At 44.4% G+C, this 23,743-nt stretch overlaps 1 protein-coding gene across 1 annotated transcript in view; it reads left to right on the top strand.

The window, feature by feature from the left end:
- SLC9A2 (solute carrier family 9 member A2) overlaps positions 1-23,743 on the top strand; it is a 57,799-nt gene that overhangs the window by 13,230 nt on the left and 20,826 nt on the right. Inside the window, exon 3 of the mRNA XM_060233797.1 lies at positions 11,731-11,981. Coding sequence (XP_060089780.1) covers positions 11,731-11,981 — 251 coding nt within the window. The remainder of the gene's footprint in view (positions 1-11,730; positions 11,982-23,743) is intronic.

The raw sequence follows: 23,743 nt of genomic DNA, 5'->3' as shown, positions 1-23,743 counted from the left end.
ATTGTGATTTTTAAATTCAGAAATCTCTATAGCCACTATTACTGCAAACTGTGGTTGACAAATTAGCTAATATGGAATGGCAATGGATCATGAAGATAGTATTGCCAGCCTCTAGGTGGTAGCTAGAGATCTCTTGGGATTACAATTGAACTCCAAGTGTCAGAGTTCAGTTCACCTGGATAAAACAGTTGCTTTCAGAGATGAACTCTATGGAATTATACCTCAGTGAAATCCCTCCCCTTCTTAAACCACACCCTCCTTAGGCTCCAAATCTCCAAATAATTCCTAACTCAGAGTATATTACACATATACCACTTAGGAAATGGCTCCTTGCTGGTTAATTGAGCCTTTCCATTTGGTATAAGTATGGCATTTTTGTTTGGGGTTACTTTCAGTTTAAGAAGAAGAAGAAGAAGAAAAAGAAGAAGAAGAAGATATTGGATTTATATCCCGCCCTCCACTCCGAAGAGTCTCAGAGCGGCTCACAATCTCCTTTACCTTTCTCCCCCACAACAGACACCCTGTGAGGTGGGTGGGGCTGGAGAGGGCTCTCACAGCAGCTGCCCTTTCAAGGACAACCTCTGTCAAAGCTATGGCTGACCCAAGGCCATGCCAGCAGGTGCAAGTGGAGGAGTGGGGAATCAAACCCGGTTCTCCCAGATAAGAGTCCGCACACTTAACCACTACACCAAACTGGCGTTTGTCAGTGAGACAATACATAATGGCTGACGTGTTGCTGAAAGTAGGGTTGCCAGATCCCCCCTGGCTACCGGCAGGGAATGTGGGATAGGGTTACCCAGGACTTTTTTTGAGCAAGAACACAAAGGAATACAGTTCTGGCTGGCTTGCTGTTAGTGGTGTGGCCTAATATGCAAATGAGTTCCTGCTAGGCTTTTTCTACCAAAAAAGCCCTGAGGTTTCCTTATCTACATTGGGAAATTCCTGGAGATTTGGGGATAGAACCTGGGGAGGACAGAGACCTTGGTGGGATGCAATGCCACAGGGTCTACCCTCCAAAGCATTCATTTTCTCCAGGGGAACTGATCTCTGCAGTCTGGAGATCAGCTGGGATTCCCAGGTCCCATCTGGAGGCTGACATCACTTCCTGAAATATTTATTGCACACCATTCTTGGTCTTTTTTTGCAGTGTGTTACTACAGTGGAGAGGTGACTCTGGCCCCTTTCACATTACCTTTTTAAACTGCATGCTATCTGTTGTTGGCCCAGTTCTGAGTAAAATTATGCAGGGACAGAGGTTTCATACAGTAAATTCCATTTCATTAATGAGCTGTCTCTGAAGCAATTTTACTATTTCAAACAGTGCCACTTCCCACTGGTTTTTTTGCTGCATGATCAGTCTTCCTTGAAGGTTTTTAAATCATTCTAAGTTGAGCGATAGAGTGCTAGGCCAATACAGTAGTGCCAGGGCACCTCAGTAGTACTGAAGTGCTATACTGGTTTAGTGCTCAACTTAGAATGCTAAAAAAAGTTTGTGGAAGATCACACCGCAAAAAAGGGTGTGGTGGGGGAAAGTTGTAGGAAGCACTATGGACAGCAATTCAAAGGCCCAGTGAAGAGGTAAAACGGAAGAAAGCAGTTTTGCTCAAAAAGGGCTCAACTATGCTTTGTTAACTGGATGCAAGCAGCTTTGTTTGAAAAGATAAAATCCATTGCCCCCCCCCCCCATTCGTAATAACGAGACAGACAACAATGTGGAATAAAGGGCCACTTTATTTAAACTTAACGGCAGTGGGAAAAACATATAGGAGCCAGGTCAAGCCAGGGGTCAACCCGACCACCTCCTTGACCCTTAAACTGGGCAAGCCCCCATGCCCCAGGTTCAAGCCGACTCAACGGCTCAAACCCGGCCGGCCAAGCACAAGATCCTGTTCACGAAGCTCCACCCCCACCCAAGCCATACCGCCTGGGTTGTGGACAACTCGAAGTGACGGGATCCTGAGGCTCCCTGGAGCCAACCTGTGCCGTACAGCTTAGGTCACCCCAGGGACGCCCTACACCCCAATGGTGCGTTGCCATGGGAGCTCACCAATACCCCAAAAGAACATGTTCCCGAAAGTAAACCGCCAGTGACCAGCCAACTAACAGCACCGCCCCAGCCAAATGCCAACGCACCGTCCACAATGCAAGGTAGGCGAAAACACTCCCGAACTGGGCCAATATGTTCGGAAGCGAAAAATTCCTACCTGGCCCCATAATCAGGCGACCAGCCTATGCCTGCACTGAATGATGGGCGGGCTGACAAACTCCTACAGTGAACTACACCACAGGGGCTGGGCCAGCCTATATAAGGCTGTCCACGCCCCCAGCAGTCCAGAACAGACCATTGTCTCTCCTCCACCAGGGGAAGCAATGGATGGCCCCCAGCCTAAGGAGGCCGGTTGGCCTCCTGGCTGGGTGGGGCCGAATTGCCCCCCCCATTCGGAATAACGAGACAGACAACAATGTGGAATAAAGGGCCACTTTATTTAAACTTAATGGCAGTGGGAAAAACATATAGGGCCAGGTCAAGCCAGGGGTCAACCCGACCACCTCCTTGACCCTTAAACTGGTCGAGCCCCCCGTGCCCCGGGTGCGAGCCGACTCAATGGCTCAAACCCGGCCGGCCAGGCACAAGATCCCATTCACGAAGCTCCACCCCCACCCAAGCCATACCGCCTGGGTTGTGGACAACTCGATGTGATGGGATCCTGAGGCTCCCTGGAGCCAACCTGTGCCGTACAGCTTAGGTCACCCTGGGGATGCCCTACACCCCAACGGTGTGTTGCCATGGGAGCTCACCAATAACCCAAAAGAACATGTTCCCAAAAGTAAACTGCCACAGACAGAGCCAAGCCTCCGCTTAGGCCACTGTCCCCACCTAAACAAGAACACGTTCAAGCCCCTGCCGTAACTCGGCCAAAAAGGCCTCATTGCCCTTTATTGAAAGATGCACCCCGTCAAGCCGGTACAAGTCCGCACAGCTGGCTCTGATGGACAGGTGGGGTACATAAATTCCCAGCCCCGATTCCATAGGAATACATAAGGCTCTGTTAGCCTTCCTCCTGGCCCGCTCTAAGCCTGCTGGGTCCCAAGCCGCCTGTCACTTGCAGCGCGGCAACATGGCCGACCACAGGACAAGGATAACCGGCCATCTCTTCCTAATCAAGGTGATATCATCCCGGGCCTGAAGTGATAGGGCCTTACCCTTAAGTAAGCCCAAATCATTCTCCCCGGTGAATCACCAAAATATGCGGCACTAGGACACTCCTTTCCTTGAACAAAAGTGAAAGGAGTCCCGCCCACTTCATGCCCCATCGTCCTTGCCATTCAATTACGGCCCGCTCACTCAGGCCCAACTGGAATCCAGCCGGCGTCCGACGGGCCTGATGTTTCGCCCAGAAAACAATACTGTGGCCGCAAATGAGGATCCTCCTCCTTTCCAGGCCAGCCACAGCACCTACAAAAGAGAAAACCATTAGAACACAACTGCATAATGAACAATAAAGCATCTTAGGAGGAACCAAAAACACTGCCCCCTAACAAGGCTGCAGTGGCTGTATATAAGTCCGAAAAGCCCTGGACCTCCAACGGCCCACCCGGCAAATAACTTCACCCTCATAGCCCATTGCTGCCGCCGTAGATGCAGCGCCTATACGAAAGGAATGAGTGCCAAACATTGCACCCCCCAAACCCAATTTTTCCAGGGCCCGACTGGTAACAGTCCAGAATTGAAATTTGGACAACGGGGATGAGTCCTTGTGACAAAACAGGAGGCCTGGCGCTGGCCCACGCTTTCCAAATATTGCGCCAGAGCACGTACCGGACATAACTCCTTGTCAGAACAAGGGCCCAAAATAATTGTGCAACACTTCTAACCCTGATCAGTCTTGGACCGACGGACACGAATGACCGCCTGCCCATTTTCAAACTTAATGTCCCCAACCTGCAGGGCCCTACCTGAGGCGTCATTACGAGAGAGTGCCGCTAACTCGGACACTCTTGACGCCCCAAAAAAGGCTGTCAATGCAGCTACATGAAATAGCTCTTGCTCTTGTGCAAACTAATGCCCAAGTGGCATGAAGCCCTCGGAGTATTGAGGGAGAAATAGGGCGCCTACTGTCAACCTGGCGCCCGGCCTCCCGAGACCACTCCTCCAACATCTTTGAGATCCGAAAATCCCTTGTCAATTCCGGGTGTCCTCGCGCCTTACTAATAAAAGACAAGCCAGCTAGCTGCACCTTAATAGATTTGACGGAGAGACCTCTCTCCTTTTGCCACACGCAAAACTGCAGCAGATGCTCGACCGGAACCAGCCAAACCTCCGTAAGTCCAAGGTCCCCACAAAAAACAGAAAACCGACTCGCTGCCCAGTCATACGACTTTCTTGTGCTAGGTGCTGTAGCGAGTCGAATCGCCCGGCTAACTTCGTCCCTCCAATTCGCCACAGCTCTGCCGGTAAACGTACTGGAAGAGGGTCGGTCTCTGGGGCTAGCTGCTGGAAACTCACCATCTGTTGGCGACACAGAGTGTCCGCCACGCCATTACTGATGCCGGGTACGTGCCGGGCTAAAAACAAAACATTCAACTCAAGGTAACGTAACATGAATGCCCTGACCAACCGCATGACCGGCGGAGACCGGGAAGTCAGATTGTTGACAACATGAACAACCGCCATGTTGTCACACCAGAAGTGCACTGTGTGGTTAACAAGGCCATGTCCCCAAATAAAAACTGCAACTACAATAGGAAAAAACTCCAGAAATGTCAGATTACGAATTAAATTGGAGGATAACCACTCCGCTGGCTACGGTTCAGCACACCACTGCCCCCGGAAATACACCCCAAAGCCGGTGGCACCGGCTGCGTCAGAAACAATCTGTAATTCAGCCTCCAGCTGCATTACTCCCTGCCAAAAGGATGTACCGTTGAAGTCCGTCAAAAAGGTCTCCCAAACCTTGAGGTCGCTGTGCATGCCGCTGGTAACCCGGGTAAAATGATGGGGCACACGCAAAGACGTCATGCCTTCACAAAACTGCTGCAAAAACGCTCTTCCCGGAGCCACCACCTTACATGCAAAGTTCAAGTGGCCAACCAACTGTTGAAGCTGCAGCAGCGTGACTTTTCGCTTTCCTTTAACCGCCGCCACCTTCTCATGCAGCGTCCTTAACTTGTCGAGCGGCAGCCGTGAACACTGCTGCATGGTGTTGAACTCTATCCCCAAAAACGTCAAAACTGTCGTAGGGCCTTCCGTCTTTTCACCAGCCAAAGGTAAACCCAGCTCCTCGGCCAACCGCTCAAAAGACCTGAGCAAATGGGCGCATTGTCCAGAGCCCGCTGGGCAGACAAAAAGAAAATCGTCAAGGTAATGCGCCGTGTCACGCACCCCCGTCCTAAACTGCAATGCCCATTCCAAGAACGTACTAAACCGCTCGAAAGCGGCTCACGACACAGAACACCCCATGGGCAGAGCGCGGTCCATATAAAACCCCCCTTCAAAACAAAAACCCAACAATTCAAAATCATCCGGGGCACGGGAAGCAAGCGAAAGGCTGACTTAATGTCGCACTTTGCGAGCTCCGCGCCCACCCCGCAGCAACGCACAATTCGCACTGCCCGACCAAAAGAGGTATACTTAATCGAACATAACTCAACAGGAATGGCGTCGTTAATAGACTGGCACCTCGGGTATGATAGGTGGTGAATCAACCGGAAGTCACCAGCCGCCTTTTTAGGCACCACCCCTAAAGGGGAGACCCGTAAATTAGGCATGGGAGGCGCCACGAAGGGACCCAAAACTCGCCCTTATGCACATTCCCTCCTTATTTTGTCCCTCACAACATGCTCCAAACGTTTTACCGACCTTAAATTGGAACATGAAAATGAGGCCCGCGGACCCTGATAAGGGATCCTAAAACCCAGGGCAAACCCCTCTAACAAAAAACGCTTATCCTCACGACGTGGATAATCCAATAACAAATCTCTAAGAACCGTCATTTTGATGGGGATGGGGCCCTTTTCCAGCTTATTGATTAGAGCCCCTGGGCCGCTTGAAGCCTCCCTTTGGTTTTGATCTATTGCATGCTGTGAAGGCATGGGGGCCCCCGCATAGCGGACATTCATGCTTATATCGGCAGGCTTTCCCAGCAAAGCAGCCGAGGTTGAACCGACTGCCCCGCGGTAACGCGGGCACCAGCAGATTGAGCCGTTTTTTGAACAAGATGACCGCTGTCCGATCTGTCCCCCAAATTGGGTTTTGCAGGAGCCATGAGTTGCAGCCAAAGCTGCTGGTTGATCTGGTCCCGCGGTAACCCTGGGTTAACGGCTGCCCGCATCCGGAACGCTTCATCGTATTGAAGCCACGGCCCACCAACAAAATCATTGTAAGCGCAATAAATAATATCGCAATACTGGAAGAGCGGGGCCGCCCGCCAAGGCTGCACCTTAGCAATAACTCCCGCATATATTAAAAATCCCAGCAACCAGTTCGACCATGACCTATCTACCTTCGTTTTTTCAGTTTTTTCTTGTCCTTTTCATCCATCTCTTTCTTGGGTTTCTTTTCCAGCTCCCTATATAACAAACTGAATACGTCTACGTATTCACCTTTCAAGATCTTCTCTCTGGTTGCCGCAGTGAGGTGGTCTCCCAGTGGCATAGCTGGATCCCAAAACAGGATGGCATGAAAAGCCACTGAACTATATGGAACTGGGGGATGCGGGGGGAACCCCCAACACCCCCACTGCTGCGGAGACCAGGGTGAAGATACCGACAAAGGTTGCTGCATACCCCATGGGAGAACCCCCCCAGCTATGGGATGCCCGACCCCTGCTACATTACCTGACTGTCCTGCCAATGTTGGGGAAGGAGACCAAGGTGACCAAACCCCGCTCTGCCCTGTAATAGATGGTGGAATGGATTGCCATCTTGCCATTGCCTGCTGGCTCGTTGACGGGCCTCCACCTATGTAAGGGGAACCCATCAAATGGGGCGGCACTGTTGATCCCGTGCCAGGTCCAACAATCGGGCCCCAAGGGCCCCGCGGCCAAACCTTCCCCTTTTGCTGATTGGGTAACCTACCATCACAATCCTGCGGGACTATGACAACCTCTTCCGGCTCCTCCCTGTGTTCCTCCTCTGCCGGCCCCGCATCTGCCCTGCAAGGCAGAAAGACGTGCAAGAACCTCCTTCTGAAAAGCAATCGTGACGGCCCTGCCAGATCCCGTAAGACCTGTGAGCCTCCGCGAAGGGCCAGCCACCCCTTTTTCACCCTCCAAAACCGCTAAGCGGTCAAAAATGGCCTGACACGTAGCAGCAGCATCCCAATCCTCCGCTGGAGGCTCTGCGGGAGTGGGCCTCTTCACAGGCTTCTTTGCAGGTTGTTTTCCCCTTGAATTGCCTTGCCCTTTTTTAGGCCCCATAGCAATTGAAATGCTTCTCCCCTCCTATAACAACAAATGAAAACTGTGACTCCACCCTCCAAAGGGCACCAACCACTCCCCCAAAGGCCGACGAGCCTAGCTCTCCCAAAGCCAACCGGCCTGGTCCTCACTGCCCAGAAAAGTGCTCCCGATGCTTCAACGTGGGCTACAGGGCTAATATACTTGCCAGGAAAAACAGGAAGGGGGGGGGTTCTTCACCTCCTAGCTACTTGCACGCCTTCCCTGTAACTTGCAGTGGCCCTCCAGCCAACAATGAGGGCGTTCCGCCGAAAGACCAGCAGCCACGCCCGTCTGGGAGATGGGGGGGGGCAAACAGGCAACGGCACCACTGGCAACTAAACCCAGCGACGAAGAGGCCACCGGCCCTGCAACGCCAGAGCCCAACGCTTTAAGACCAACAGGGCTGGGGGTGGTGGAAACGTGACTGAGCCAGATGGAAACCGGCTGCCCCGACCGAACGAGCAACGGTCCGGAGCAGCCGCCACCAAGCCAAACCGCTTGTTCCGCTCCTCCACGCAAGCCCCCGACGCCTCCGGCCCTGGGAAGTCCCTCGCCGCTCGCTCCGACGCTTCAGCAAGCAAGCACGGCTGGACGCACCAGCCAAACAGCTGATCGCCAGCAGTGCTGCTTTTCCCGACAAACTCTTATAGCAAACTGCACCACAGGGGCTGGGCCAGCCTATATAAGGCTGCCCATGCCCCCAGCAGTCCAGAACAGACCATTGTCTGTCCTCCAGCAGGGGAGGCAATGGACGGCCCCCAGCCTAAGAAGGCCGGTTGAATACTAAAACAGGTCTGAATGGTTTTGAAACCCTAAAAACCATAGTTTTGCCCCAAACCAGAGTGTTGTCTCCGACAGCGCTGACACAATGACATCACTTCCAGGTGACATCATCACATCAGGGACGTTGTGTATGACATCCTGCCCACCCCTGGAATGCCCCCAAAATCCCCCTGTCGTGATGAAGAAGGGACCTAGCTACCTGAGGGAACTATTCTTCAGAACTAAGGCAGAGACATTTATTTAGAAAGGGTTCCTTGAACGTAGGACTTCCCAGAAGTCATTGGTCTAGAGAATAGTTGGTTTCTTCCCTTCTGTGCAGTTTAAGAGACCCTGAATTTGGTGCACTGAAGGAACAAGAATGTGAAAGGAACAAGAATTGCCTGGGGAATGGAAACAATGACAGCACGCTGGCTTAATGTGAGGTGGAAATGCAGTGTTTACAAGTTTGGTTTCTTCTGATTTAAATCTCATCTGAAGGTGTTTCATGGACTTATAAATGCCTTCAGTTTCAATTTTGCATAGTTATCCCCAACTAAGTGTATTTAGGTAACCGAATACTGCATCCTTCCCTGGGTCTGGTTCTATCATTTAGATCAAATGTATGATCATCATTGTGCTGGCTGCCTGTAAAAACAACAGTGTGGCTGTGTGTTTGATTTTTCCCATTGGTTTATAAGTTTGTCTCTTTCTCTCTCCTGGTGTGTAGAAATGGAAATTGTTGCATGCTGAAACAGAAATGTTAGGGGAAAATAGCAATATACACAGTACTTGCTTTCTTATCAAACCTAATCTTATATTGCTTTTTTAATAAGAAATACAACATTTAGAATTTTTTGAGCACATTAAATTGTACTGTTTGACATGTTAGTATAAATGCTTTCATTTTCTAAAAACAGAGACAACTGCAAACCATTGTACTTTAGCTTCTGTAATCTGAGAGGTAGGGAGAAAAACTGAAAGCAGAAAAGAAATTGTATTATCTGAAACAGTCTAATACAGTTGCAGTTGGCCTACTAACATATTTTAATATTGTGTTGAATTCTTCAATCATGTATTATCATAAAACACACTATGTCATACTAATTTCAGGTACAAAATTAATCACAGTAAAAAAATAAACATATCCTTGAAAATATTATATATGTCTGTGATGTGCTTACAGATGTAAAATTTTCAGAAATGCTAAAACCATGGGGGAAAATCTGAACCCCCCCCCCCATTTCCAAAAGTATTGTATATAGATATTCCATTATTACAATCCTTGACTTGACTTGATTTATTCTTTGGTGTTTATATAGTGACTGAGTGTGCTCAGAGTGTTTCAGATATGTTCTTGCATTGCAATCCTTACAGAAATCTTGTAGGTCAGTCATATTGTTAACATATTGGAATTGATGGGCCGACACGGAAAGAAAGTGGCTTATTTAAGTTGTCTAGTGACTCTCCATGGCAGATTCAAAGAATCTGAATTCAGGACTTCCAACTCTTAGCCGCTGTGCAATATTACAAGTCACTGTGGTGGAAATGTCTAAGGAACATGTTGTATTCAGACATCACAGCAAGCTGCAATTAAACTCTGCTCATGGCCAAGCACAGTTTGCCTGAATGCAGTCCTTGGTGAATTGAAGCTAGTTTATTTCACATGACATGGAGGATTAAAATGTGGATATCATGATGTATTGGAGCCTGGTGAAACTGGGAAGTTTTGCATCAAGCTCTGAACTTAAAAGGGAAACTGAAGTAGCAAGTGGCAAACAGGAGGGCAGCAAAAAACTGTGTTTGTACACAACTGGAATTCAATAGCAGCTTGTGATAATGTCTGAATGCATCTTTATTTTAATAGAAAAGTTGGTATTTGCGAGAGCAAAAGAAAAGATATGTTCTCATACAAAAAAGCTGATATTGTTTAAGGGATGATCGGTTGCAATTGCAGATGGCCACAGTGATCCAAAATATAATCCAAAAGATACCTTCTGCCTGGACCAACCAAAATATCCATATCACACAATAGTGTTCCAGTTTTTGAGTTCTCTAGAACTTTGTATCAGGATAGATGTTAAGCACAACAAGGCTGTGGCAGAGCATTGCTTTGCATTTAGGAGGCCCTGGGTTCAATCCCCTATATCTCCATGTAAAAAGATCACATTGAAGATGATGTGAAAGACTTCTGCCTGAAGCCCAGAGAGCCGCTAGCAGTCAGGGTAGACAGTTCTGTAGTAGGCAATATTGACCTTAATAGACCAATGCTCTTACTTCGTATGGGAAAGCTCCATTTGTTCATGGATGGAGAGAGAGGCAAAAATATGTTTTAGATGATAAAGGAAAAAACAGAATCACACACTTCTAGGTCCATTGAGCCTTGACCTGAATAGCCCAGGCTAGCCCAATCTCATCAGATCTTGGAAGCTAAGCAGAATCAGCCCTGGCCAGTATTTAAGGGAGACCACCAAGGAATGCCAAGATCATGATGTGGAGGTAGGCAATGGCAAACCACCTCTGAACATATCTTGTCTTGAAAACCCTACATGGTCACCATAAATCAGCTGTGACTTGACAGATGAAGTCAATGGGTTTAGAAGGGTGTAAATCTTTAGGGTTGCATTGTAGGTTATGTGAACAGGGTATAACTTCTGGGATGAGAAAAAAAGTGACATCCATTTTGATGGTTTTAAATAAAATAATGAATATTTAGGATATCTTTTACCCAGGTCCTTTTTTGAGCAGGAATGGACAGGAATGCAGTTCCGGCTGGCTTGGTGTCAGGGGATGTGGCCTAATATACAAATAAGTTCCTGTGTGAAACAATGGCAACATCAGGGGGTGTGATCTAATATGCAAATTAGTCCCTGCTAGGCTTTTCCTACCAAAAAAGCTCTTTAACCAATGCAAACCGTGGGAATTCAGGCATCATGAACAGCTTGTTGTGATATGTTTAAATTCATTATTCAGCAGCAAAAACCTATTTCAAAGGGCAAACTGTAATTTCCTCAATGAACACTGTAGATGTAAAGAGAAAATAGCAGACAATATATGTACAACAATTTTTTTTTAAAAAAATTACTATGTCTGGCTTCATACCCAGATGCTTAAACATCAAGGAAAGAATATAAATGTTACACAAAAAGAAACATGACACATGTAATATGTGGATATTATATCTGGAAGAATCTTTTTTAAAAGTATCTTTTTGCTGAGCAAGAGAGAGAGAAAGACAGATCAGACTATTTTCATTATTCTACCAAAATGTAATGTTTTCCTTTACTGAGGTCATTCAAAGTTAAGCAGTATTAAATCCCATTGCAGCAAAAAAGTGTATACTTAACATAAATCAATTGGAATTAAAATATATGCTTCATGTCTTTCCCATCTTTTAAAAAGTATTGTAGTATTGTTTCTAACCCTTTTATTATATGAAGTGCTCTAATATAATTATTCTATATTTTTCAACTAAGATAACAGAGAGATGTGTTGACAAGGTTTCTAAAATGTTAACTTTTTTCCTTCTTAGGTCTTGTACAACTTGTTCAAGTCTTTCTGCCAGATGCATACAATCAAGCCCATTGATGTATTTGCAGGAATTGCTAATTTCTTTGTAGTTGGGATTGGTGGAGTTTTGATTGGAATTGTTCTGGGATTCGTAGCAGCTTTTACTACTCGCTACACCTATAAAGTCCGGGTGATTGAGCCACTGTTTGTCTTCTTATATAGCTACCTGTCATATGTAACAGCTGAAATGTTTCATCTCTCAGGCATTATGGCGTAAGTATACATTAAACTATATTATGCTAAGAATAGCACAGGTGGATTATGACCTTTAAGATGAACAGTGTCTGGCACTGTTCATCTTTAAATTAATCTTTGGGTTTTTTGGTAGTTACTTTATTTCAGTGGTCCTTCTTGAAGGGAGAGACTTTCAGTCCAACGCATTAACAGTGCAGTTATAAACAGAGCTTTACTTTTCCATGGTTGTTTACTTCATTGGAATTAAAAGGATGTGATTCTGTTTAGGATTACACTGTAAGTGAATTAACTGTATTAAGGATGAACAGGGCCAGCGCATCCATTAGGCAGCTTTAGGTGGCTGCCCGGGGCATGGCCCAGAGAGGGGTGTGCTGAGTTGGGCCCTCCCCCTTACCTCTGTGATGAGGGAAGTAGGAGAGCTCGGCGGCATGTCATGTCTTCTGCACTTCAGAGCTCACTGCCATTAGGCCACCACTGCCCTGTCTACTGGCTTCTGGAAGCTTCCGGAAGCTTACAGAAGCCAGGAGGCAGAGTGATGGCGGGCACACTCTGAGGTTCCAGAACCATGCTATGTTGCTGGGGAGGAAAGCTGCGGGCGGCTGGGTGGGGGTGGCTTCTTGCCTGGGGCACCAGCCTTGCACCGGCATTCCAGCTCTAATACTGAGGATGAAGCCCTGTGAGAGTGAGTCCAGTAGCACCTTAGACACTAACAAGATTATGAGGGTATGAGCTTTTGAAAGTCAAAGGTCTGTTTGTCAAATCCAAGTAAGAATGGAGATTCCTGAGTCTTTATATCTCTGTCAGAAGGCTGGAAGGGTGCTGCAAAGAAGGAACTCAGGTTGTGAGAATGGGATCATTGTTCCTCATAAACCACCAATCTTTACTCATGTAATCTGAATTTTAGTTCACATATAGTGTACTATTTCACAAATGAAAATAGTTAAAATCTTGTATGCTTACTTATTTTTCATACCAAGGATTTTTGACTGAATGCCTCTTTCTTATTCAGATTACTGCATGTTCTTCTCTCTAGTGTATCCAGTAGTATGGGCAGTTGTGGATGTTGGTCTAGTGTGGTCACTGATAGACAGAGCTTGGATCAGGAAGTCACTGGATCAGTCAGCCATGAATACACTAGGCCTGCTCAGGCAAGCCAATCTTAGCCTCTGCTGTCCCATCTGCCTCCAGGGAATGCCAATTTCATCCCTGCCAGCTAGTTGTAAGGATCATAATACACTGCACGTAAAACTCCCTGAATGTTATAAACCAGTAGTCCCCAAACTTCTTGGTACCGGGGACTGGCACCAGGGCCAAACCGCCCATCGTGGCCCCAAGGCCAGCAGGGTGGGGGCAACAAATTTGGCAGCGGCAGGGGGGCGACGGAGCTAAACTCCATCGTGGCGGTGGGGGGGGGGGTGCTGCCAGGCTTTGCAGCCTGGTTTTGGACAGGTTGCGGCCCAGTAGCGGTCCATGGCCTGGGGGTTGGGGACCCCTGTTATGAACAATGGTATAAATACTGTTAATAGTTTTTGAGGAAAAGCTATTTTAGTCTGTTGCAGCAAAACAGACATATAAATGCCACACAATAAAGTGATGCTCCAAATACATTGCATTGTCAGACCATTTGTTCTCACTCTGTAAAAAAACAAACAAACTACCACATTCAACCAGCTACTTCCTTCCTTTTGTCTACTTATGCTATCTCAGTCAACCCATAGGTGAGCACTTCATGCATTTGCCTAAGGTCTGTAGTCCATGAAAACTGATGAAATATTAAATCAGTCTTTTTGGTTGGCATAAGACATTTGGGTTTTAATAAACCAGCTGCTTTAGCTGATAAAGAAGTGTGACCAAAGTCCCCTTTGACCACCAAAATGGCTCTGCTGGTCATGGAACCAACATACTCAAAAGGCATTGGGGACTGTGGCAGTAAAAGCGAGAGGAAATGAACAAGATGGCAGGATCCTACTCTTAATTAGGATGACAATTATTTGAACTGAAGAAAAGTATAGCCTAATTTTTTTTAAGGAACACTCCAAAATAGGAATAATTATGGCCTAAATTAGGATTGTCTCTTCTCCAGTAAATAAGTAAAGTTGTAACATATAGCATTATGTGGGGTTTTCACAGACTGGTAAGAACTTAAGAAAAGCCCTCCTAGATCAGACCAGTGATCCACCTAGTCAGCAACCTTCTGCACTTGGCCATTAACAAATTTGCCTGGAGGGAGTAGGAATGGACATCTCTGAGTCTTCATATCCCAGGTGGAAGGGGAGATAAAGAATGCTTGTAAAGAATGCAAAGGTACTTTTGCATGTTGTAATCAGCTTGATTAGAGCAGAAGGAAAATGTTTGGAGACAGAAAATTAGCATCTGTAGTGAGATATACTCTGTTCAGCCCTTGTGGGGTGGGGTGGGGGGTGAGTGCATTGTTCTGTACTTGTGAATGAACTTGGTTTCAGCAATTTGTATTGTAATTTTATCTTAAAATTTTCTTTGTTTGAGGACTGCCACTCTTAGGTCAGTGCTGGAATGACCTGGAAGATTAAAATGTTCTCCCACTGCTTTTTGAAAATGTAGTGTGTGAAAGGCCTTATTATGTTGATACCTCTAATAGCAACACCAGAGCTTTTTTTTTGTAGCAGGAACTCCTTTGCATATTAGGCCACACCCCTCTGATATAGCCAATCCTCCAAGAATTTACAGGGCTCTTAACACAGGGCCTACTGTAAGCTCCAAGAGGATTGACTACATCAGAAGGCTCTGGCCTAATATGCAAAGGAGTTCCTGCTACAAAAAAAGCCCTGAGTCACACTATATGTTAACTACATCTTAAAATATTTGAAAGTCAGTTGTACTGAGTGACAGGAATAGAAACTTGTAGCAGTTTAAAAATAATGAGACAATTGGTTAATATAGCAGAGGTTGCCCAAAGAAGCATGATACTGAGTGAGGTAAATAAATTTCCCAAAAAGTATATTGCAGAAAAGGCAAACTTACATTTATTCAGGTAGATCCAGTTCACGTTCAGGTTGCAGTCAAAAGAAGGAAAGGAAGCCTAATCTAAAAAGTACTTCCTCTATCACAAATTGGCCATCTTGTCCGGTGTCATGCGTGTGAGAATATAAGGGCGTTGCATCTACAAGAGAGACCTGCAAAGTCATATTTCTCCATGGAAGGCCATGTGCAAAGAAAGTGAGGATACAGAAAAAGAGAAAGGAGGGATCAGAGGGCAGCTCCTCAGTTAAGACAAAGAGAGGCATCCCATTCAATCAGATAACACCTATACACACTTAGAGTGATGTGGTGCTTCCCAGAGGCGTCACTAGGGTGGGTTGCACCCTGGGGTGTAACTGATTCAAGTCACCCCCCCATTGGGCATCACCCCTTTTGGAGGGCTGCGTCACCCCCTCCGCACACAACCCCGCCCACTTCACATGGCCCCTCCCTCATCCACCCTCTGCTCACATGACCAGCCCCCGTAATCCAAGATACCAGTTTTGCAGCATTTAAGTTTCCCCCACTCACCCACACGCTTTTAGCTGAGCCGGCGGCAGTGCGGCCCCGGTTTCAGAATCCCGGCCAGCCCACACACAGCAGCAGCGTTCTAGTCTCAGGGCCAGCCCCTTCCTGTTGGGGGGGGGGGTCATGGGTCAGTGCCTGGGGCCAATGAGAATGCTCTGGGGGAGGGCCGATGGCCCCCTTGGCCCCGCCCTAGTGACGCCGCTGGTGCTTCCCTATGTTCAGGCATGCTGAGTTGCTCACTCCAGCAAAAGTAACATCGAGGGAGCAGCAGAATATAAATTCTGAAAATAAAATTGGACATTGAAAAACTACAAACAGAAAACACATTAATGAATCTAAGGTTATGTAAACCTCTTTGTAGAGATGCATCTAAATACAGTAACATACTAATCCAGTCTGACCCCATTTTGAAATGCCCCATCTCTTCTTTTGGCTTCTGTTAACAGCATTTGTGTTGGTTCGAGTGCCCTTCTGTTTCACATTCAGATGTCATTTACAACATATGGTTAGGTACTTAAAGAGCTTTTAAGCTATTAAGAATCCTTTTTAAAACAGTTGCTTTTTGTGGTCATTTCTATTTCATAATACTTTATAATCTAGTTTATAAACTTGTAGAGGCCAACATGCATTGTGCAACATGCACAAATAAAATTTATTATTATGATTATTATTATTATCTGGTGGGCTCCCTGTTCCTAATACTAACCTGTTATCTTGATTTTATCAAGTAGCACAGCTGATTCTCACTTCTGCCTCACATGAGAAAAGAGACTCTGCTCATATTCAGTGTATGAAACAGAAAGCCACCTACTTTCAATAGTGTGCTCTAAACATACAGAATGTAGTAGTATCCATTGCCTTTGATTTCTGTTGATACAGTCCTCCAGTTAAAATAGATGAGATACAAGCAGTGCCACTCTGTGGCCAACAGCAAAAATTAATTTGTAATTATTTCTCTTTCTTATTTTCTTTTTTCCAAAAGAAGATTTTGAGCAGAATTAGAATTTATATTCAAATTTATCACTATCAGGCTTGGTCTTTGTGAGGACAAGTAGTTGCTTTCTGACCACAGTAAGCATATTTTCCTACTTATTTAGTTAACATATTTTATTTCACCTTTCCACAATGCCCAAGGCGGATTAAAGTTTAATGTGTGTACAAAGAAGAAGTAGAAGAAGACAGCAGAGTTATACCCCACCCTTCTCTCTGATTCATAGACTCAGAGCGGCTTAAAATCTTCTATATCTTCTCCCCCCACAACAGACACCCTGTGAGGGGGGTGGGGCTGAGAGGGTTCTCACAGCAGCTGCCCTTTCAAGGACAACTCCTGTGATAGCTAGGGTTGCCAAGTCCAATTCAACAAATATCTGGGGACTTTGGGGGTGGAGCCAGGAGACATTGGGGTGGAGCCAAGATCAAGGCTGTGACAAGCATAATTGAACTCCAAAGGGAGTTCTGGCCACCACATTTAAAGGGATGGCACACTTTTTCAATTCCTTCCTTCCATAGGAAATAATGAAGGATAGGGGCACCTTCTTTGGGGGCTCATAGAATTGGACCCCCTGGTCCAATCATTTTGAAACTGGGGGGGTTTTTTGGGGAGAGGCACTAGATGCTATTCTAAAAATTTGGTGCCTCTACCCCAAAAAACAGCCTCCCCAGAGCCCCAGATACCCGCGGATCAATTCTCCATGATTTTTTATGGGAATAAATCTCTATAGGGAATAATAGAGTTCCCAGCAGACATTTCCCTCCCCTCCCCCCGCTTTCTGACGACCCTGAAGCAGGGGGAGGGTCTCCAAACCGGGGATCCCCTGCCCCCACCTGGAGATTGGCAACCCTAGCGATAGCTGTGGCTGACCCAAGGTCATTCCAGCAGCTGTAAGTGGAGGTGAAAGTGATCTTTACTTACTTTAAAGGCAACCTTTATTGGCATAAACCTGGGGGGGGGGGGGCGGGAAGAGAAAATACAGGCCAAGATAGAAGTAAACAGTCCTCATGAGTTTTCTAGTACAGACAACTTGAAGAACATAGTTACAGTCAAGTCTTAATCAGAAGGATAAAGCAAAGTTGTCCCATGTCTGATACCCCTACTGCTTTTTGTTCCTTTCTCTTTCACTGCTAGAGCCAAGAACTCCACCACCTGCTTGGTGATTGAGAGTCATTTGTCAGCTAGCAAGAATTCTGTCCGTTTATTAATGGCAAAATTAGGGGTTGAGAAAAGTGGTTTGACCAAATGGTGGTGGTGGGAAATCAGCAACGGGCAAGCTAATAAAATGTGTCTTAAAGAATCAAGTTCTCTACCACACCTGCAGAATCACTGCTCGTAAGGGATACACATATACCTGTCAAAGGTCACAGACGAGGGGAATATATTGAGTCTGGCCAGCATAAAAGCTGGTTGTTGGCATGGGTTTATTAGATTAGAGAAGTACTGAGCAGAAGAGGCCTGTCAGCATGGCTGAGATGGATGCTGACTGAAAGTGATCCACTCTCACTCTGTTAAGATCCTTTTTTATTTTGACTGAATTTTGTTTTGTGTTCTGTATATTAACATATGAATTGGATTGCAGGGCCTCCTGAATGTCCCTGTCCTCATTCTGTTTGTACATAAACATATGTGTATACAGGGCTCCCCCCCGAAAAAGCCCAGCAGGAACTTATTTGCATATTAGGCCACACCCACATCACCATTGTTTCTCACAGGACTTTTTTTATAGAAAAAATTTAAGCCACACCCTGCAACACCTAGCCAGTCGGAACTATGTTCCTGCTCAAAAAAAGCCCTGTGTGTATATATAAAATCTGTCAGTAAAGGTAGCTTTCTGTTATCTGACAGAATTGGTTCTGGACCATCAAAACTGATGCCACAATATATTTGTTAGTTTGATGCCACAAATCCTGTTTAGAGAGCCGGTATGATACAGTGGTTAGAGGGCTGGACTTGGATGTGGGAGGCTCCAGTTCAAATCACTATGGAAACTTGCTGAATGTCCTTTTTTTTAGATATTAAATTTTATTGGTTTTAAAGAAAACATAAAGCCAATATATGGACACAGGCACAAAAAAGACATTCTATTCCCCAAAATAAAAAAAAAACTCCAATGAATGTATAACACCAAGTTTTTTTAAAAAAACTAATTAAACAAATTAGCATTGAAGCATTGATAGAAAGCTCAGGATTTGTTAAATATAGGTAAAATGTAAGAGAAAGGGCTTAAACACGCATTGAGTATTATTCTAAGTTATGTATAAAATAAAATCATGCCACATTTCAAAGAAATCTGAAGTTTTGTTTTTGTCTTTAATTGTTCTGCTTTGGTTCATTAATTTTTCAGCCATAGCTATCTGCCGTAAGATACCATCTATGTAATAATTTCAAGGAGTTCTTTCAGAGAATTATTGACAGAATCTTCCTTGTCTGAGCAAACCATATCTTATTCCAAATATTTTATTCTTTGTTCCAATATCTTTTTCCCATATTAATTTCAAATCATTCAAAGTACTCGAGTCTATCTCAATTAGAGATTACTCTTTTTGCACTAGTCAAATGTTGCATTAGAATTTGGTCAAATTTCAACAACTTTCTGGTCATAGTTACCTTTGCTGTAGGGTTTACAATTAAATAATGTAGTTGGTATAGCAGAAACCAATTTGTTAACCCTCCTTGCAATTTTTCTTTTAGTTGCATTACAGTGAAAGGAGTCCCGGTTACATAAAAGTCTCTCATTCTATAAATCCCCTTATCTTTTCATTTGACGTAATTTTCTGGTGTATTATGACAAGGAAAATTGGGATGTGGCATAAATGACCTTTGGCCAGCCACTTACTCTCAACTTAACCTACCTCACAAAGGTTATAGTGAAGATAAAATGGATGATAGGAGGGGAATATAAGCTGCTTTGTGTCTGCTTTAGGGGGCAACGGTGGGGTATAAATAAAGTTACAAATATGGTTTTTTTGGTCCAGCGGATTAACAGGACTCTTCATCTAGTATTTCCAGGATAACATATCCTGCTCACAATCACTGAACTGCAGCACAGAATATATACCTAAGCTAGAATCAGGGTATCTTGACACACAGACATTAAAAATCCCTGGCCAGGGGATTACTTTAAGAGTGCAATCCTAAACAGAGTTGCAGCTATCTAAGTCTATTAAAGACAATGAGTTTAGAAGGGTGTAACTCTGTTTAGGATTGCACCATATACAATTTAGAAATGGCTTGAATGAAAAGTATCTAGGCTGCTAAATACGTCAAGGGTGATCTTTTCTGACAGCATAAAAACTAGTTCAAATTCTGATCCTTGATCTCAACATAGAAATGTCTTGTGTACAAATATCTTTCAAATAATAAGTCAGCTATTTCACACAAGTCCAAGGTCTCTGAGTCTGTAAAGAATCGAACAATTGTTCTTATTGGCATATGGATTGGGTATATAGTATTATGAAAGGCAGGAAGACATGCTGTTGCTACTAGTATGCAAATTCAAAACGGCCCAAACTTGTATCCAGCATGTAAAGCTTTACCAGCTGACTTTTACTGAAAAATCATTGAAAGTGATCAGTGCAGAATTACCGTATTTTTGTCAATTCAGCTTTTTTGTGCATTCACTATTAATTCTAGCATGGGACAAACAGAACTTCTCAAACTATTTGCTTTTAATTTCTCTCTCTAATTTCTTTGCCATTTTTTCCTTTGGGAAAAACGGATCAGAGAAGCACATCTAAACCTTTGTAAAGTTAAATAGTAGGTCAAAGTAACTTGATGACTGTATCCAATGATCCAGTTTTTTTTTAACAGTCTTGAGACAGAAACTGCCTTGTTTGTGCAGAGTGACTTTCATTTCAGGTGAGCCCCGCGATATACCGTCATCAAACTTTTATTCCATTTCCTGGTTTAAATATAGATTTAGAAAAGTGAACATGATTACATTTCATACACCACAATCCAGCACCGTCTGAGTTAGATATATGTAATTCAGTTAAATTAGTGGTCTTAAGCATGTTGGACCATGGCCAAAAAGGATACCTGGCAAAATAAATATGGGGTCAATGCTATCATTTCTGTGAACAAGTAAGTTATTATTACTTGCAGTATTTTACATTTGCTAGGATAACAGAAGTCATGTATAATGATTTTCAGTATATCTAATTCTCAACATAGCCCCATCTTTGGATAATTAAATCTGGAGCTTTGAGCATGAACAGACAAGATGGCTCTTTCTACATATATAAGAAAAGCCCCAGATTTGAAAAGAACTAAAGGAAGCACAACATACTATTTTTTCCTGATCACTATCAGCATCAGGGCTTTTTTTGAGCAGGAACACATAGGAATGCAGTTCCGGTTGGCTTGGTGTCAGGGTGTGCAAATAATTGCAAATAAGTCCCTGCTGAGCTTTTTTGTAAAGAAAGCCTTATGTGAAACCATGGTGACATCGGGGGTTGTGGCCTAATACGCAAATAAGTTCCTGCTGGGATTTTTCTACAAAAAAAGCCCTGATCAGCATTATCCACAATTTTGTAGCTTTATGCTGCTGTAACTGTCATTAACAATGCAATCCTAAACAACAACAATCTAAGTCAATGGGTTTAGACAGGGGACATTCTGTTTAGGATTGCTCTGTAACTGTTCAAGTATTTATAGGCAAATGCCACACATTTGTGAGATGGCATATGTAGATGACCTAATGACCTTGCAGCTGCTGACACCCAAGGCTGTTATTGGTTTTCAGCATTTCTTTGCAAACATAAAACTTGTGAAAGTGGGTGTTGAGATTATGGAAACTTCAGGAACTGCCTGGCATCCCAGGGCTCTCCCAGAATCAAGAGAATTGTACTAAAGGGCAGCATAAGGAAGTTACTTAAAGACCACTTGGAGAGCGTTGGTAGGGGATGCTGTCCTCTCCTGTCATACTCCCTCCATTTCTCAGAGTGGAACTCCAGCAGAACTGCCTGCCAAACATCTATGAATATATTTTGTCAGCATTGTAAGGAAGATTGTATGGGAGCCCAACTGCAGTGTTCCAGGCTGCCTTCATATATGTGCTGCCTACCTTTTTAAGTATTATTACATATATTGCAAGAAAATTGACTGACATCACTTTTGGAAACATTGTGTTAACACACATGAATTCTGCAAAGTTTAACTGTAAATTTCCCAAGATTCTACTTCATGTTTGTCTTCTGTGGCATAACTAGAACACAACCTGCCTTTATCGTGGAATTGTTCAGTCTGTTTTCTTTGTTTTCTAAAATGAAATATTGTCTCATAAACTGCAGGAACTGGCTTAAACAGCTTTGCTAGTGAAGTAGCTTCCACTGAGTTACTCTACAAGTGGCCACCATGTTGCGTATTACAGATACAATCAGGGAGCCATATAGTCAGGAATTCTCTTTGGCTTTGTCACAGGTACACCCTTGGTATCATACCTTTTTTTTTTTTTGGATGCAGTGTGCAACATGGCTCTATCCTGTGTGAATCTGGCTTTAGTGGGCAGTGAGTGACATTTGCGACCATGGAAAACACCTGAGAATGCAACATTAGAACAGGAAGCTTGGTTTTCCCTCTTACATAAGACATCTATTTATAGTTCATCCTAAGTCATGGAATGGTATCTTGTGAAAAGTGAAATCTTTATATATTGAATTGCACAAGGCCAATTTCTTTTCAAGAAAGGAATGCTTAACTATTTATAGCTGCCCCCTGGCATGGTGGTAAAGATAGCCATGTGCAATGTCTTTCCAGTTACCAGAAAGGAAGTGAAAGTATGTCCTAAATGTGGAATCACTTTCCATGTTGTCAAGGAAATAAAAAAATCTGGCTTCTCTACAGGAGATGGGAATGGAACAATGTATGGTTATTAATATACTTCATTTTCTGTTATTGTATACTCTGACCACAATTTGGTTTACAAATTATGCACACTTATCCACAGGGCTTCTTTGTAGAAAAAGCCCAGCAGGAACTCATTTGCATATTAGGCCACACTGTGACATCACCATTGTGTCACACAGGGCTTTTTTGTAGAAAAAGCCCAGCGGGAACTTAATTGCATATCAGGCCACACCCCCGATGCCAAGCCTGCCAGAACCGCGTTCCTGCTAAAAAAAAGCCCTGCTTATCCATTGAAATCAAGGCCTAGTTACACATTACATGGAGTTTGAGCCCATGACCCTCTGAACGAACTATGGGCAAGACTTAGATTGCAGTGGGTTGCCTCACTGGTACATTCGCTTTCATGACCTGAGTCATGGGCAGGAATTTCTGAGACTAATAGAGGAGAGGTAAAGCGATTATACTTTACTTTACTGGAGCATTGCAGGGAGGCAGACTTGCGGTTCTACGGCTCCATAATGATAAGTCTATGATAAGCCTCTTTTAATTTTAAAGTTTTGTTTTAACCTTGAGGATTTTACCTTTTCCATCTTAACTCTCTCAACTGTAAGCAGAGTTTTTGAGGAATGCAAACCTCCCCTGCTTAACTGAATATTTGCTGGCCTCCTCACCATCTCTGACTCTGGAAGGCTACCAAGTGGGAGCTTTGCTTATTTAGGAACTTACTACTACTATTTCCCCTCAGTTGCCTTGCAAGCTCTTCTTTTAATAACAGTGAATTTGAAGTCGTTTAAACGTGGGAGAGATGCAGAGTTGTTTTTAATTACCCCATCCTTCTCTGGGCTTGCCTCCAATACTCTGTCTACCAATTAACATGGGCGTTACCAAAAGACCGAGAGAAGCTGAAGATTCTCCATTACAAGCTAAACAACTGAAAATATATGACTTTTATTCAGCCCAAGTGCTCACATCTAATTGTTTTGAGATTTTGGCTAATTTTGATAATGAGGATGTTATTGAGCAGCCCTCACTTACACAAAAGTCTACTGACCCTCATGACAAGATTAATACAAATGCAAACTCTGAGGAAGCCGCAGACAAGATTAACTCTAAATTCTGCTGAAAGCAACTGTCTTGAAGTGGGTTGCAGAGAACTCTTTAATATAACACATTTAACAGCTGTAACAGTAGACTGCATCTGTAGCCAGTTGAAACTACTTCATAATAAAATGGACTACATTACTGAGCAGCTAACTTTTAAAAGAAGCACCTTGGAACAGGGCATCCCATCTGCCAATGAATTACAGCCAAAGAAATATGATAAGCCTTTTTCACCGAGTAAGAACTTAATAAAACCCTACAAATTGTTTCTCACCCCAAATAAAATTTGCCTAACTATTTGCAACTACAGAGG

The sequence above is a fragment of the Heteronotia binoei genome, chromosome 3 (genome assembly GCF_032191835.1).
Source record: "Heteronotia binoei isolate CCM8104 ecotype False Entrance Well chromosome 3, APGP_CSIRO_Hbin_v1, whole genome shotgun sequence".
Lineage (NCBI taxonomy): Eukaryota > Metazoa > Chordata > Lepidosauria > Squamata > Gekkonidae > Heteronotia > Heteronotia binoei.
Note: the sequence above shows the minus strand (reverse complement) of the source record. Positions and strands in the feature narration are given on the sequence as shown.